At 38.8% G+C, this 15,359-nt stretch overlaps 1 protein-coding gene across 4 annotated transcripts in view; it reads left to right on the top strand.

Moving 5' to 3' along the window:
• The first annotated feature begins 6,291 nt into the window (after positions 1-6,291).
• The window catches only part of LOC107859883 (transformation/transcription domain-associated protein), a 28,856-nt gene continuing 19,788 nt past the window's right edge, over positions 6,292-15,359 (top strand). For 2 of the 4 annotated variants that reach the window (XM_016705030.2, XM_016705028.2), the window contains exons 1-5: positions 6,292-6,540; positions 6,660-6,729; positions 6,868-7,625; positions 13,566-13,691; positions 13,773-13,858. In XM_016705030.2, coding sequence (XP_016560516.1) covers positions 6,672-6,729; positions 6,868-7,625; positions 13,566-13,691; positions 13,773-13,858 — 1,028 coding nt within the window. In that variant the 5' untranslated portion in view covers positions 6,292-6,540; positions 6,660-6,671. The remainder of the gene's footprint in view (positions 6,541-6,659; positions 6,730-6,867; positions 7,626-13,565; positions 13,692-13,772; positions 13,859-15,359) is intronic. The other 2 variants (XM_016705031.2, XM_016705029.2) reach the window with 1 other exon arrangement.

Genomic DNA, 15,359 nt, shown 5'->3' with positions numbered 1-15,359 from the left:
TAGGGGGATTAAGTTACTGAGTCACTCTATGAAGATCTGGGAGAGAGTGGTCGAGGTGAGGCTGAGACGGATAGTGTCTATCTCGGAAAACCAGTTCGGATTTATGCCCGGCCGCTCGACGACCGAGGCAATCCACCTGGTACGGAGGTTGGTGGAGCAGTATAGGGAGAGGAAGAAGGATCTGCACATGGTGTTCATCGACCTGGAAAAGGCGTACGACAAAGTCCCCAGGGAAGTACTTTGGAGATGCCTGGAGGTGAGTGGAGTACCGCAGGCATATATCAGAGTAATTAAGGATATGTATGAGGGAGCGAAAACCCAGGTGAGGACGGCGGGAGGAGACTCAGAGCATTTCACTGTCCTGACAGGATTGCACCAGGGATCTACTCTTAGTCCCTTTTTGTTTGCGTTAGTAATGGATGTGTTGACGCGGCGTATCCAAGGGGAGGTGCCGTGGTGTATGCTTTTTGCAGACGATGTAGTCCTGATAGATGAGACTCGAGGGGGTGTGAATGACAAATTAGAGTTGTGGAGGCAAACTCTGGAGTCTAAAGGGCTCAGGGTGAGCAGAACCAAGACAGAGTATGTGGAATGTAAGTTTAATGACGTGAGGCGGGAGAATGAGGTAGTAGTGAGGCTAGAAGCACAGGAGGTAGGGAAGAGGGATAAGTTCAAGTATCTCGGGTCCGTGATCCAGAGTAACGGTGAGATTGACGAGGATGTCTCGCACCGTATTGGGGCGGGATGGATGAAGTGGAAACTCGCATCGGGGGTGCTGTGTGATAAGAAAGTGCCGCCCAAGCTTAAAGGCAAATTCTATAGGGTGGTAGTCCGTCCGGCCTTGCTGTATGGAGCGGAGTGTTGGCCAGTTAAGAACTCCCACATCCAAAAAATGAAGGTGGCAGAAATGCGGATGTTGCGCTGGATGTGTGGACTGACCCGAGGGGATAGAGTTCGGAATGAGACTATCCGGGAGAAGGTTGGTGTGACTTCAGTGGAGTGTAAGATGCGGGAAGCACGATTGAGATGGTTCGGACACGTGAAGAGGAGGGGCACGGATGCCCCGGTCCGTAGGTGTGAGAGGCTAGCGTTGGATGGTTTTAGACGGGGTAGGGGTAGACCGAAGAAGTACTGGGGTGAGGTGATTAGGCGGGACATGGGACAGTTACAGCTCACCGAGGACATGACCCTAGATAGGAAGGTATGGAAGATGCGAATTACGGCAGAGGATTAGGGCCAGTTCGGGTCGCTAGTGTAGGGAATAAATTGGTGGGGGTGTATTCCTGTTATGATTCCGTATTCAATGTTCCGTGTTCCGTGTTCCATGTTTATTACGAATATGTGTGCTTTCCTCCGCTGTATATTCCTGCATTCCTGCTTTACTCTGTTTTATATTCCTTATGGGTGCCGTATCTATGTTATGTCATCTGCTTCTGTGCTGTACTATGTGTTTGTGTGATATCTCGTGACTTGAGCCGGGGGTCTTTCGGAAACAGCCTTTCTACTTCATCAGAGGTAGAGGTATGGACTGCGTACATCTTACCCCCCCAGACCCCACTAAGTGGGAATACACTGGGTTTGTTGTTGTTGTTGTTGTCGTCATTAGTCATTCGAGTAAACAAAGGATATCAGTTTGTATTTCTTTTGAATGCTAATTCAAATATGGTTGAATTGTGTTATTATTATTGCTCTTAAACTCAATCACAACATAAAATTATGAGGACTGTTTCTAATCACCTTGAATACTTATTCAATGGGTTAGTATATATATACGACTATGTCGTATTAGATTATCAAAGAATATTAAAAGTAGATCGTCGAAATTAAGTCACAAATTCTAAAAATTTCAGGATATAACTAAAATGATGAAAAAGGCTATGGGTATACGTCGATATGTGACAGAAATCCTAATAAATTGTCGTAACTTATTAAAACAAGTTTTGACAGATATTAAATTAGCCTGATCAAATATAGGAATTATCTTAACAATCGTCATGGGTATGTTTTCAATTTTTCCGTATGAATATCATTATCTCAAGATTTTTTCTAACGACGATACTAAAAAAATTACTTGCTCTAATAACCCTAATTCGTATAATAGAGGTAATTAGAAATTAAGAAAGTAAATAAATAAGCCCACAAAATTCCTATAGTACTGAGAGTTTTTTTTTTCAAAAAAGGAAAATATTATATATTTATGCATACTTAGCACCAAATTACACAAAGAGGTAATAATATTATTAGTATCAACCACTTCTGATCCTTACAAAATGAGGTACTATTAGCATTATCAAATTGTTTAAAGGAAAATCATAGTTATTTCTAGCTATTAGAGCAAAAAAGTTCAGAATTTATTTTCTTTTCACTATTTCTTAAACAACATGTAAGATATTATAAAATAAAGTAATTAATATATTATATAGCACCATATATAGAAACCTATTTGATTTTATTTATACTGAATTTTTTGGCGTTCTCGTGTAGCTCCTTATAGCCTTTAGGAATATTGGAGCTATAAAATAAATTGTTAAATTTATCACTAATCCATCGTTAAATAGTTCGTCGCTAACAAAATTTCTAATGATTCATTATTTAATGTGGTCATTGGCAATTTTTTGTTATTCAATGATTGAAATTATTAAGCGATCTCTATTATTATTCTTAAAGAAAAGGTTAATTATATAAGTGTAACAACGTGATAAACTCAAGGAATTAATACTCATTTATAATTAATTGAAGTTATTAATGAATGCTATTTTTTGCCTCTTAATATAATGTTACAACTTTAATTTGAACATAGTATTTATTGCACATGAAATGTTCCCTTAATATCCTAAGTAGAATGGATTAACCAATATTATATTATTCCCGACAACACTTCACATTCCAACTTTCAAAGATTTCCAGCATCATGAATTGCAAAGTACAGTGAATGTGGTATTTTTATAGTATTAATTTTGTTAAGTATAATTTTAATGATAGGAGTAGGGGTTTATCTCTATGTGATCGCGCTATGTGTGTGGATGAAGTTTTCTGACGAAAGCAAAAAAAGCGAATTACTATTTTACCATTTATGTCAAGAATAAAAGATGTGCGAAAAATATAATAGACAGATTAATACATCGTCAAACCTCTCAACTTGGTTTCATCTTTCAGTTTGGCACGTCAAGTGGACGTTGTCCAATTTTAACACCTCATATAGCTATAAAATGTGTCATTTTGACATTTTTTGCTAAATCAACAAAAATATACCGTGTGCATAGATTACACGCGTTGATGACATAGAAAGGGACCAATTATAAAAAGACATTTGTCATATTTATAAAAATATTTTTTATTTAATTAGTTTAAATAAAAAGTATTAATAACCCCACCCCCACCTTATATTATCTTCCTAACCACCCCACCCTATCCTATCTCATCTTTCTCAATCTACCCTACCCCCAAATCATTTGCCGCTCCCCCACCCCACCCCAAATTGTATTCTGCCACCCTCCCCCACCGCATCCCTAAATCGTTTGCTGCAACCCCATCTTCCCCTACCCTTTCCCCCGATCAAACCCATAATCGCTGCACTACCATCAATATCGGTGAAATCTTAAATCGGCACACCCAGACGTCGGCGAGCCAAGATGGCTGCTGTTGCTTCCTTATCCAGCGAACTAGCACTGGCAGTCACGTTGAATTAGTCGCCGCTCCACCGGCAATGAAGAGCCGGCAAGACACATCCACCATGATTTTCGATCAGTCATGGCCGATGAAATCAAGCCAACAGTCAAACTCCGCCAAAATAACATCGGAGCTCCATCAGCAAACTCAATAAAAATCACCTTCGCCGCTGTGAAAATCCATAAGATCAAAAATGCATCTAATAATGCATCAGGAAGGACCAATAGGACTCTTACTCGCTCAGCAATGTCATTTATTGTACCAACTATTCCGTAATGTTTAGTAGTATTGATGCCACAAAATAAGTTATTCGAGGAATGATGGAGAGAATTCATTATTATCAAAAATTAAAATTAATGGTGAACAAAATGAAAAAGAAACAATGAAAGTTGCTGAAGTATTGCGGCTGTGGGAAAAAAAAAATGATGGAAAAAGGAGAAAGAATGAGAAGAGAGTCACGCGCTCAAAATGTGTGAGTCACACGTTCATTGTTGATTCGGTAAAAAGTGACAAAACGACACACTTTATAGCTATTTGAGATGTTAAAAGTGGACAACGCCCATTTGAGGTGCCAAAGTGAAAGATGGAGTCAAGTTAAGGGTTTCGACGATGTATTATGCCAATATAATACGAAGATCTTATTTTTCTTCTTTTAGTGAACCTTTGAACATAATAATATATTTTTTTTTTCCGATAATCATTGCATATGACATTCCACTCTTACAATCCAAGATAGATTTTCATACAATCCAAGATATCTCTATATATCATATTTTAAAAAAATAAAAAAATAAAAAATAGCAAACACATATATAACCTCATTAACAAAATTTATTTTGGATTTTGTTTATTATATGGTTTGGGTGATATATCTTACATCTTATCTTTTTATAATGCATGCATTTATAATTTGATCTTTTCAATTTAATTTATTTTATATACATATATATAATTTGATCATTTCAGTTTAATTTATTTTATATACATATATATAAAATAAAATTTTTGATTCAATAAAGTTAAGTGCGAACTAACACAATAAATTAATAACAAAAGTACTAACGATTAAAATCAATAAAAGGAAGACAACGTACATAATAAATTGCTCGTCTAATCTTGCTCATAATAAGTTGTTTGGTATGTGAGATAAAATGAAGTATCTCAGGGTTAATTTTGAAAATAAAAATATACTCTTTTGGTTGAAGATATAAGTTTGAGAATAAAAATATACTTTTTTGACTGAAGATATATATCCGAAATAAATATACTTTCAACCAAATAAAATGTATATTTAGTCATGGATATCCTAGCAAATGATATTATTTTATTACACCTCCACGCGAAACAAGTTATTCTTGAAATTATAATCTTAAAACTATAGTCCGAATAACTTTGTTCGCGAACCAAATGATCGCTAAAGCGTAAGAAGGAGGTTAACACTTAAGAACTCGTTTCGTTGAGAAACAAGTTAGCATAGGATAACCTTGTTTTATCTCAGTATTTGTTATCGAGAGATTGTTATTCCACACTCAATGTAGGATGAAAAATAACATTATATATTGCGTATAATTAATCTAGAAATAAGTCATCCCGTATTTTATCCTAACCAAACATGAAATAAATTATCCTAAAAAAAATTCTTTTTTTTCTTATCCCTTGTACCAAATAATCTCAAAGAAGTCGTCTGGTTGGAAACAATTTTATCCCGAAATTGTGCCATTAGTTATTCCATTCTCGAGATATGTTAGAAATAACACTAAAATTTGTTATAACTCATCTTATCTTATGCATTTTATTTCAAAACCAAACATGAAATAAATTTATTCTAAAATTAATCCCTAGGGATGTGTTTGGTATGATGGAAAATATTTTCTTGGAAAATGTTTTCCTGAAAATAAGTTGATTTTCTAGTTATTTTCTAGTGTTTGGTTGGTGAGTGAAAAATATTTTTTGAAAAATATTTTATGGTGTTTGGTTGGTGGGTAGAGACTATCTTTTAGAAAAATATTTTCTAATGTTTGATTGGTGAGTGAAAAAATATTTTTTTTAGAAAATACTACTAACTGTTAATTAGTATATAGTGTCTCTAGCAACTCAACAACTTGTAAGAACCAATTTAAGCATAACAAATAATATCAATATCAAATACATAGGTAAGTCTTCCTCTATGCATATGAAAATAACAATACATTCAACGAACATTGGAAATGGAAAAAATTTGGGTTTCACTATTTTTTATTTTAAGCAGAGAAAAATTAAAACAAAGCACAGTAAAAAATACTTTCGAGTAATGTAAACTTTTAAGAGATGTGAATTTTTTGAGTTATGTAAATATGCGTGTTATTGGGGTGGGGTCATAAGTCACATTTGTCATTTTCTGAAAAATGACCTCAAATTGAGGAAAATGAATTGTTATGGAAAATGTTTTCCAAACATTTTATTGGAACCAAACAAGGAAAAATAAAAAAATATTTTCCAAAAAATATTTTCCATCATACCAAACACACCCTAGATTAATTATCTTTTATTCCTTATACCAAATCATCCTTAATAGAATTATAATCGTAGTCAAGTTCAATTTATGTAAGACACGAGGGGGATGATTTGCAATTGTGATACTTCCCCGGGAGCATTCAGTAAAAAATAGTCTTTCACGTTATATAGCCCGTCCACCGCTAACGAGGCGGAGCAAAACACCCTCCGTCCTTAGGAGAGGGAAACAAGCGAAATTTTACTTCTCCCCTTTCTGCTTCACCACTGATCAATTAGATCTTTTTCTAAAACCCTAGATTAGAATTCCCCGCTTTCGAAATTCACTTCAGTTCTTCTACGAAATCCAGCAAATCCACTCCCAATTCGCTCGAATTTCAAGTGAGAATTCTTAAAAATTCTTAAAAATCACTCTGTCGAAAAGCAGTTTTTCAGTTTCCTCGTTTGTTTTCAAGTTGGTTTACTTGCAAGGTTGTTGATTTTTGCATCCGGTTTTACAGGGTTTATGCAACATGAGTCCCATTCAGGATTTGGAGCAGCATTCCCGGCACCTCCTCGAACCCGACCTCCGTACTTCGCTACCTTTACCCTTCACTCTCTGTTATTTTTTTTTTCTTTGTGTGTTTCACTGTGTATGTTCACTGGGTGTGTTATTGTTGTTGTTGCTGTGTGTGTGTGTAATTATATTTTTTTGGTGATTTGTGACAGCAATTCAAGCGAGATTACAGATGGCAATGGAGGTGCGGGATAGTTTGGAGATAACACACACAGGGGAGTATTTGAATTTCCTTAAATGCTATTTTCGGGCGTTTTCGGGTGTTTTATATCAAATTACAAAGCCACAGTTTTCGGATAATCCGGAACATAAGTTGAGGAATATTGTGATTGAGATACTAAATAGGCTTCCTCATAGTGAAGTGTTAAGGCCATTTGTACAGGATCTATTGAAGGTGGCAATGCATGTTCTTACGACGGATAACGAAGAAAATGGCTTAATTTGCATTCGTATTATCTTTGATTTGCTTCGGAACTTTAGACCTTCTTTAGAAAACGAAGTTCAACCCTTTTTAGACTTTGTTTGTAAAATATATCAGAATTTTAGGGCTACTGTAAGTTATTTCTTTGAGAGTGGGGCAATTGCAGCGCCTCCACCGCCTGTGCCCTCGTCGTCTGTGTCATCTTTGGGTGAAGCAGATGTGAAGCCAATGGAGGTGTCAGATCAAATGAGTACTTCCAATGGGTATTTTGGTGCCGGTCAGCTTAATCCCAGTACAAGATCGTTTAAGATAGTTACTGAGAGTCCGTTGGTAGTGATGTTCCTGTTTCAGTTATATGGCCGGCTGGTTCAGACAAATATTCCCCATTTGTTGCCGTTGATGGTTTCGGCAATATCAGTGCCGGGTCCTGAAAAGGTGCCTTCTCATTTGAAGACCCACTTTATTGAACTGAAGGGTGCGCAGGTTAAGGTAAGATATTTGATCTCTTGAAAATACTCTTTTCACTTGAGCTCCTTAGTTTTGTTAAAATTTGTACAAGTCACCTCCTTTTCAAGCCAATTCTGATAATTAAGTTGTTTGACAATCAAGTTGGTACAAGTCAACCTCTGAGTTTTGCGGCTGGAGAAAAGAAGCTAATTTACTCTTATTCTTGATCTTTGCTTTTAGTTTATTTGGCATTACCTACTTACGCTAATTTTCGGAGAACTTAGTTTTCTGTACATTCTGCTGTGCCACGTCTAGTGGGTTTTCTTCTGCCTGTTAGGCTGTCGCTGTCCCTACTCCCTGGCATGGAGTAGAATGCATGAACCATTTTATTCTTTGTTATTGTAATAAGATGGAGAATTGTAACCCGTCAACTCTTGGTTCATGCCACAATTGTCACTAGATGACCATTATTGTAGGATTACTGGTTAGCGATGTACTATTAGGCATATTTGGATGTATAGCTACCTTTTTGTCCTCATTCTTCATCACCTTTGGTGGGTAAAGTCTTATTACTTTCTCTCTCCCTTTTTCTTCCTTTTTTGCTCTATACTTGACCTTATTTTGCGTCTCTTGAGCTGGATAAGTTTATGGTCATGTCTTATTTTGCCACGTCTCTCGCTCCCTAGTATGCACATCTGTGCTTCCTTAGTTGGCTGTTCAAGTGTATTCCCCACAAGTCAAATCAAATCACATCAGTTGAATATAGCATATATGTAGAAATGAAAGTTAAAAAAGCCAACTTGATTGATTGGACTTGTTGTAATTCCTAAAATAACTACAACCACTGTGCCTTAGTCCAAACAAGTTGGAAGTTCATTTGTGTAAATGACTTCAAATTTTGTTACAATTTAATGAAGATGAAGAGCTTAGAGGTCAGGTAGTAGAGGTGAAGAGGATCAATGATAGGTTGATGACTATTAAGTTGGTCATTCGGGGGTTTACCCTGAACGTGTGTAGTGCTTATGCGCCGCAAGTGGGATCGGAGGGGGAGGAGAAGCTGCGGTTTTGGGAGGCTTTGGAGGAGGTGGTGAGAGGCGTGCCTAGCTCGGAGAAGATTGTTGTAGCAGGAGATTTCAACGGGCACATCGGGGCGCTACCGGGAGGCTTTGGTGATGTGCATGGTGGTTTTGGTTTTGGGGAGAGAAATGAAGAGGGGGCTACCCTATTGGAGTTCGCGAGGGCCTTTGGGCTGGTGGTGGTGAACTCGGGCTTCCCGAAGAAGGATGAGCACCTGATCACCTTTCGAAGCGCGATAGCCAGGAACCAGATTGACTTTTTGTTGCTTAGGAAAGGGGATAGGGCGTTGTGTAAGGACTGTAAGGTCATCCCGAGTGAGAATCTTTCGACCCAGCATAGGCTCTTGGTTATGGATTTGGGTATAAAGAAGAATAGAAAGAGGAGGAGTAAAGAGTGTAGACCTAGGATTAAGTGGGGCGGCCTGACGCCAGTGAATGCGTGGGAGATAGGGGAGAAGTTGGCGGGAATGGGGGTGTGGGAGTGTAGGGGGGACGTGGATAGTATGTGGGATAGGGCGGCTAGGTGCATCAGGGAGAATGCAAGTGAGGTGTTGGGTGTTTCTAGGGGCCGGGCCTGGCCGGGCACCATCGGGGGGATTGGTGGTGGAATGAGGATGTGGAGAAGAAAGTGGGGACCAAGAAAGGGGCGTATGCTAAGTTGGTGGAGAGTAAGGACGAAGAGGAGAAACGGGTAAGCAGGAAAGAGTACAAGCTAGCGAGGAAGGAGGCTAAGTCAGCAGTCACGGCAGCTAAGACGGCCGCTTTTGAGAGCTTGTATGCAGGGTTACAGGGGAAAGGAGGGGGAGAAAAAGTTGTTTAGACTCGCTAAGGCTAGGGAGAGGAAGGGTCATGACCTCGATCAGGTTAGGTGCATTAAGGGGGAGGACGGTAGAGTGTTGGTGGAGGATGGCCACATTAAGAATAGATGACAGTCGTACTTTCATAGGCTCTTGAATGATGAAGGGGATAGAGCTATTGTGTTAGGGGAACTGGAGCACTCAGAGGAGTGTCGGGATTTTAGCTATTGTAGACGTTTTAAGGTAGAAGAGGTTAGACAGGCTGTTCACAGGATGCGAAGGGGTAGGGCGACGGGGCCGGATGAGATACCGGTGGAGTTTTGGAAGTTCGTTGGAGAGGCTGGTATAAGGTGGTTGACTGGATTGTTTAATGAAATCTTCAAGACGGCAAAAATGCCCGAGGCTTGGAGGTGGAGTACCATGATCCCTCTCTATAAGAATAAGGGTGACATACAGAGTTGCAATAACTATAGGGGATTAAGTTATTGAGTCACTCTATGAAGATCTGGGAGAGAGTGGTCGAGGTGAGGCTGAGACGGATAGTGTCTATTTCGGAAAATCAGTTTGGATTTATGCCTGGCCGCTCGACGACGGAGGCAATTCACCTGGTACGGAGGTTGGTGGAACAGTATAGGGAAAGGAAGAAGGACCTGCACATGGTGTTTATCGACCTGGAGAAGGCTTACGACAAAGTCCCCAGGAAGGTGCTTTGGAGATGCTTGGAGGTGAGTGGAGTACCGCTGGCATATATCAGAGCAATTAAGGATATGTATGACGGAGCGAAAACTCAGGTGAGGACGGCGGAAGGAAACTCAGAGCATTTTACTGTCCTGACAGGATTGCATCAGGGATCTACTCTTAGTCCCTTTTTGTTTGCGTTGGTGATGGATGTGTTGATGCGGCGTATTCAAGGGGAGGTGCCGTGGTGTATGCTTTTTGCAGACGATGTAGTTCTGATAGATGAGACTCGAGGGGGTGTGAATGACAAATTAGAGGTGTGGAGGCAAACTCTTGAGTCTAAAGGGTTCAGGGTGAGCAGAAGCAAGACAGAGTATGTGGAATGCAAGTTTAATGACGTGAGGCGGGAGGATGAGGTAGTAGTGAAGCTGGAATCACAGGAGGTTTGTAAGAGGGATAGTTTCAAGTATCTCGGGTCCGTGATCCAGGGTAACGGTGAGATTGACGAGGATGTCTCGCACCGTATTGGGGCGGGATGGATGAAGTGGAAGCTCGCGTCGGGGGTGCTGTGTGATAAGAAGGTGCCACCCAAGCTTAAAGGCAAATTCTACAGGGTGGTAGTCCGTCCGGCCATGTTGTATGGAGTAGAGTGTTGGCCAGTCAAGAACTCCCACATCCAAAAAATGAAGGTGGCAGAAATGCGGATGTTGCGCTGGATGTGTGGGCTGACTAGAGGGGATAGAGTTCGGAATGAGACTATCCGGGAGAAGGTTGGTGTGACTCCAGTGGAGTGCAAGATGCGGGAAGCCCGATTGAGATGGTTCGGACACGTGAAGAGGAGGGGCATGGATGCCCCGGTCCGTAGGTGTGAGAGGCTAGCATTGGATGGTTTTAGGCGGGGTAGGGGTAGGCCGAAGAAGTACTGGGGGAGGTGATTAGGCGGGACATGGAGCAGTTACAGCTCACCGCGGACATGACCCTAGATAGGAAGGTCTGGAGGACGCGAATTAGGGCAGAGGACTAGGGCCAGTTTGAGTCGCTAGTGTAGGGAATTACTTGGTGGGGGTTTTATGCCCGTTATGATTCTGTGTTCCATGTTTTATTACGAATCTGTGTGCTTTTCTCTGTTTTATATTACTTATGGGTGTCGTATTTATGTTATGTAATCTTGTGCTGTGCTTTACTATGTTTTTGTGTGGTATCTCGTGCCTTGAGCCGGGGGTCTATCGGAAACAACCTTTCTACTTCTTTAGAGGTAGAGGTATGGACTGCGTACATCTTACCCCCCAGACCCCACTAGGTGGGAATATACTGGGTTTGTTGTTGTTGTTGTTTAATGAAGATGAAACATAAATTGAGGATCAACACAAAGACAAAACAGTGAGGATAGTAGGTGGGAGATAATTACTTGATCAATAGAATGACCCTCTAAAACTCCTTTTTTTCTTATTTGTTTGTGGTTACAAAGGTCATATTGGGAGTAACTTGTAAAAGTTTCAACCATTACCCTGTAGCCACTTTTCCCCCTTTATTATTGACACAAGCAATATTTTAAATGTCCAAGGATGGTTTGTGTAAAGGCAAATCAAGACGAGAGAATCAAAAAAAGGTGGTACTATCTATATTCGTTTATGGAGAGACACGTTTTTCCATGTAATGGAAGTGTCATTTATATTGGTTGGTTAAATTGGGCAGTAGGCTAACTGAGTTTCTTATCACGAGAAAAAGAAAGGAAAAAGTTTTTGTTTTCTTCATCTCAAAAAAAAAAAAGAAAGAAAAGAAAACTGGAAGTAGGTCTAATGAGGTGTTTGGAAGCAAGCTAAAAAAAGGGGAAAGAAGAAAAACATTTTCAGTTTGCTATTTTTTGGTAATGCACCATTAGAAACTGAGGGAAGTTTATAAATTCCTTATTAAGGGGGTGTTTGACCATGAGAATTTTTACTTTTTTCGAGAAAATTATTTCACTTTAGTAAACTTTGTTTTCACTTTTACTTCTCTCACAAAAAGTCAAAAACAACTCCAATTTATATTCATGGCCAAACACAACTCCAACTCCAAAAAATTTTGGTTTTCATGGCCAAACACCTACTAAAGAAGTGAGTATAATAAACTCCCTAAAAGGATTGGTTATACATGAGAATTATTGTTCTGATTAAAAAAATGGTATTTACTACAGCTGGATCCAGATTTTGTTCTGGACATATGCAATTTGTTATTAGCTCAATGGTTAGTAGGCATTTTGGTATTTTGGTTTCCACTGACATTTGGGAGTTGTTTGGTTCATATATTGTTATCTCACATAAAGTAGTGCAATGGTCACATAAAAGAAAATAAGCGACACATAATTAATGTAGTTTGGCTAGTGGTGTTAAATAATATCCGCTTTACTTATTCAAAATAAAATTTGCATCAAGTTATGCCAGAGTCTGACTATTATTTTATTCGGGATAAAATGTCAAAAAAGAATACATGAATTATCAATATGGGGAATAAACTATTTTAAAAACAAAAAGCTCTTAAAGTACGTAATCCCCGCGTAAGAATCCTTTTGTTTCTATTCATCACATAAGAGTTTTTTTATTTTTATATTCACCGGATAAACAATCCATGCATTATAACACACATAACAAGTATTTGGACTGAACGGCCCTTGGATTTATTCTGCCCCCAACCGTATATTTGTGTAGGGAGTGGGCTAAGTGTTACCTGGCTAATTGGTGGTGGTGGTGGTGAAGAGGTAGCTGGTGAAATTATGTCTATTCCTTTCCATTTGCTTTCATTCTCCTATTTTTGCATTTGATGAAATGACAACATACGACTTCCGAATTGAAGATCTTGTATTAAATTGCCGGGTAGGCATACTTAATTGATCATAGAGTGACCTTAACAACCTTGGTACCAAGGTTAGATTGCCATAAGAGCGACCTTAGGTGAAGTTTTCCCATCTGTCCAAGCTTTGGTGGGTAGAAATATCCCATATGTGCCATAGCTGGAGGTTGGAGGTACTTGGTGAATCAGGTGAGTTGCAACCATGAACACTGTCCAAAAACAAGCAGTTATCCTTGAGGGAATGCCCCATTTTCTTATTAATTACTTCACCAAAACGAGTGACGTCCACACCCAAGGGTTTGACGTAGTGGTCAATGAAGTGGTTAGAGAACATGAGGTCGTAGGCACTAGTTCCAGAAAAACACTAGTTGATTCTTCCCATCAGTCCTAGCGCCACGGTAATTAAAAAGAGCGACGTCCCTTATTTTTTGGTATTATTTTATCTCCTTCGTCGTTAAATTGAATGATAGATTCGTTTGTTCTTATTTTGTTGTTTCTGTTCAGCCAATTCACCTTTATCTGCTTCTTTTCTAGTCAGCTTACTCTTTCCTTTTCATTTTGAGGCGGAAGACTAAGCAGATTTCTTTTGTTCAAATCTGCAGACAGTTTCTTTCTTGACTTACCTGTTGAAGAGTTTTGCTGACTACATTAAGCCGCATGAAGAAAGTATATGTAAAAGCATTGTGAATCTTCTTGTCACATGTTCTGACTCGGTATCTATCCGAAAGGTGAACTCCTTGAGATGCTCCTTGCAAACTTGATTTTTCTTTGTTTTTGCATACAGTTTAAATCTAAACTTCGTTGTTTAGGAACTGCTGGTGGCCCTCAAACATGTACTTGGGACAGATTTCAAGAGGGGTTTGTTCCCCCTTATTGACACACTTTTGGAAGAGAGGTAAACTTTCAATCAGAAGTTGGCTGGAAAAAAAACTCATGTTTTCTTGTGACTGCAGAAATTTAGTTTCCTGTATGAGGTTGATAAAAATTTTCAGCATAAAGCTGTTAGTGAAGTGTCCCCTATTGACCATTACCTGTAAAAAGTGTCCCTGCATCTGCCTTGTCCCTGGATTAGTACCTCTTTACTAGCCTTTTGACTCTGTCTTGCATTTCTGGATATATATTCCTGGTTTGGAAATTTCTGAACCTCCTGTAGAATCTAATTTGTGGATTGCAGTGGTGGTGTATGTGCAATTTTTGGAACTAGGCTTATTGAAGTGTGTTTACAGAATTGTGCCTTTTGCTGGCGGACAATTTGAAAGGGTTGATAGGAAACGAGATTAGGAGAATAACCAACGACATTATATAAAATTGGTTGCCGTTAGCACTCCTTCAAGAAACGAATCCACTAAGTTGCCGCTAAAGTATATATATGCGTTTGAATAACTTCGTGCATGCTTTTTTTTTTTTTTCTCTCAATTGTGGATTGAACTTCTTATCATGGTTTTGCCTATGGTAATTCAGGAACGAATAAGGATTAGTCAATTACGGCCTCATTTGGGCCTCCTTTATTTGCACTTAATGTAGGTCTGGATCTTAATCATTCGGATTCAGCTTATTAAGTGCATTTGTTTTTAAGGTCTGAATCTTAATTATTCAAATTCAGCCCATTAAGTGCATTTATTTTGTTTCCTTAGAAAGCCCCGTAATCCGCCTGCATTGATCTGAATGAATTTGATCTATAAGATCATTCAAACTCATTAAAATAGTACAAGTTATTCCACATAACCTTATGCACTTCTCTTCTTGGCAAAATTTTCACGCCGCCACTCACTTTTCTTTCTTAACCAAATACCAGTTTTTCTCCTTATGGGTGGGTATGTTTTCGTAATCTTTACAAGTACTTTGTCTAGTATTTTCTAATTCGGTTCTTTGTTTTTTTTAGTTGATCACCACTTCAATATTTCGCTTTTTTTTCCTTTTATGTCTAGTATGATTCAGTTGTTTTTGTGTTGATGCAGCTACCACAGAATGAAAAGAAGCACCAACTTCCAATTCTTTTAGGCCATGTAGATTGAGGTTGTCTGCGATAGTTAACTACTTTTTTTTGAAGCTGGTAACTTCAGTGGTAGTTAACTACTTCCTGCATTCCATTTTATGTGGCTACCCTTTCCTTTTTAGTCCGTCTCAAAAAGAATGTCACCTTATTATATAATTAGAAACAATTTAACATTAAAACTTCACTTTTACCCTTAATAAAATGATTTACAGTCACACAAATATCCAAGGGTTGTTTTTGACCACAAATTTCAAAACTCTTCCTTTTTCTTAAATATCGTGCCATGTCAAATGGTGTCACATAAAATGGGACCGAGGGAGTATTAGTGTGCGTCTGTGTGTTGTAATTTAAGTGCGAAAACGGTAGTTCTCTCAGATTAACTTATGCTGAATTCTTAAAA

The sequence above is a fragment of the Capsicum annuum genome, chromosome 2 (assembly GCF_002878395.1).
Source record: "Capsicum annuum cultivar UCD-10X-F1 chromosome 2, UCD10Xv1.1, whole genome shotgun sequence".
Lineage (NCBI taxonomy): Eukaryota > Viridiplantae > Streptophyta > Magnoliopsida > Solanales > Solanaceae > Capsicum > Capsicum annuum.
The sequence above is the reverse complement of the archived record's forward strand: the minus strand, read 5'-3'. Positions and strand labels throughout refer to the sequence as shown.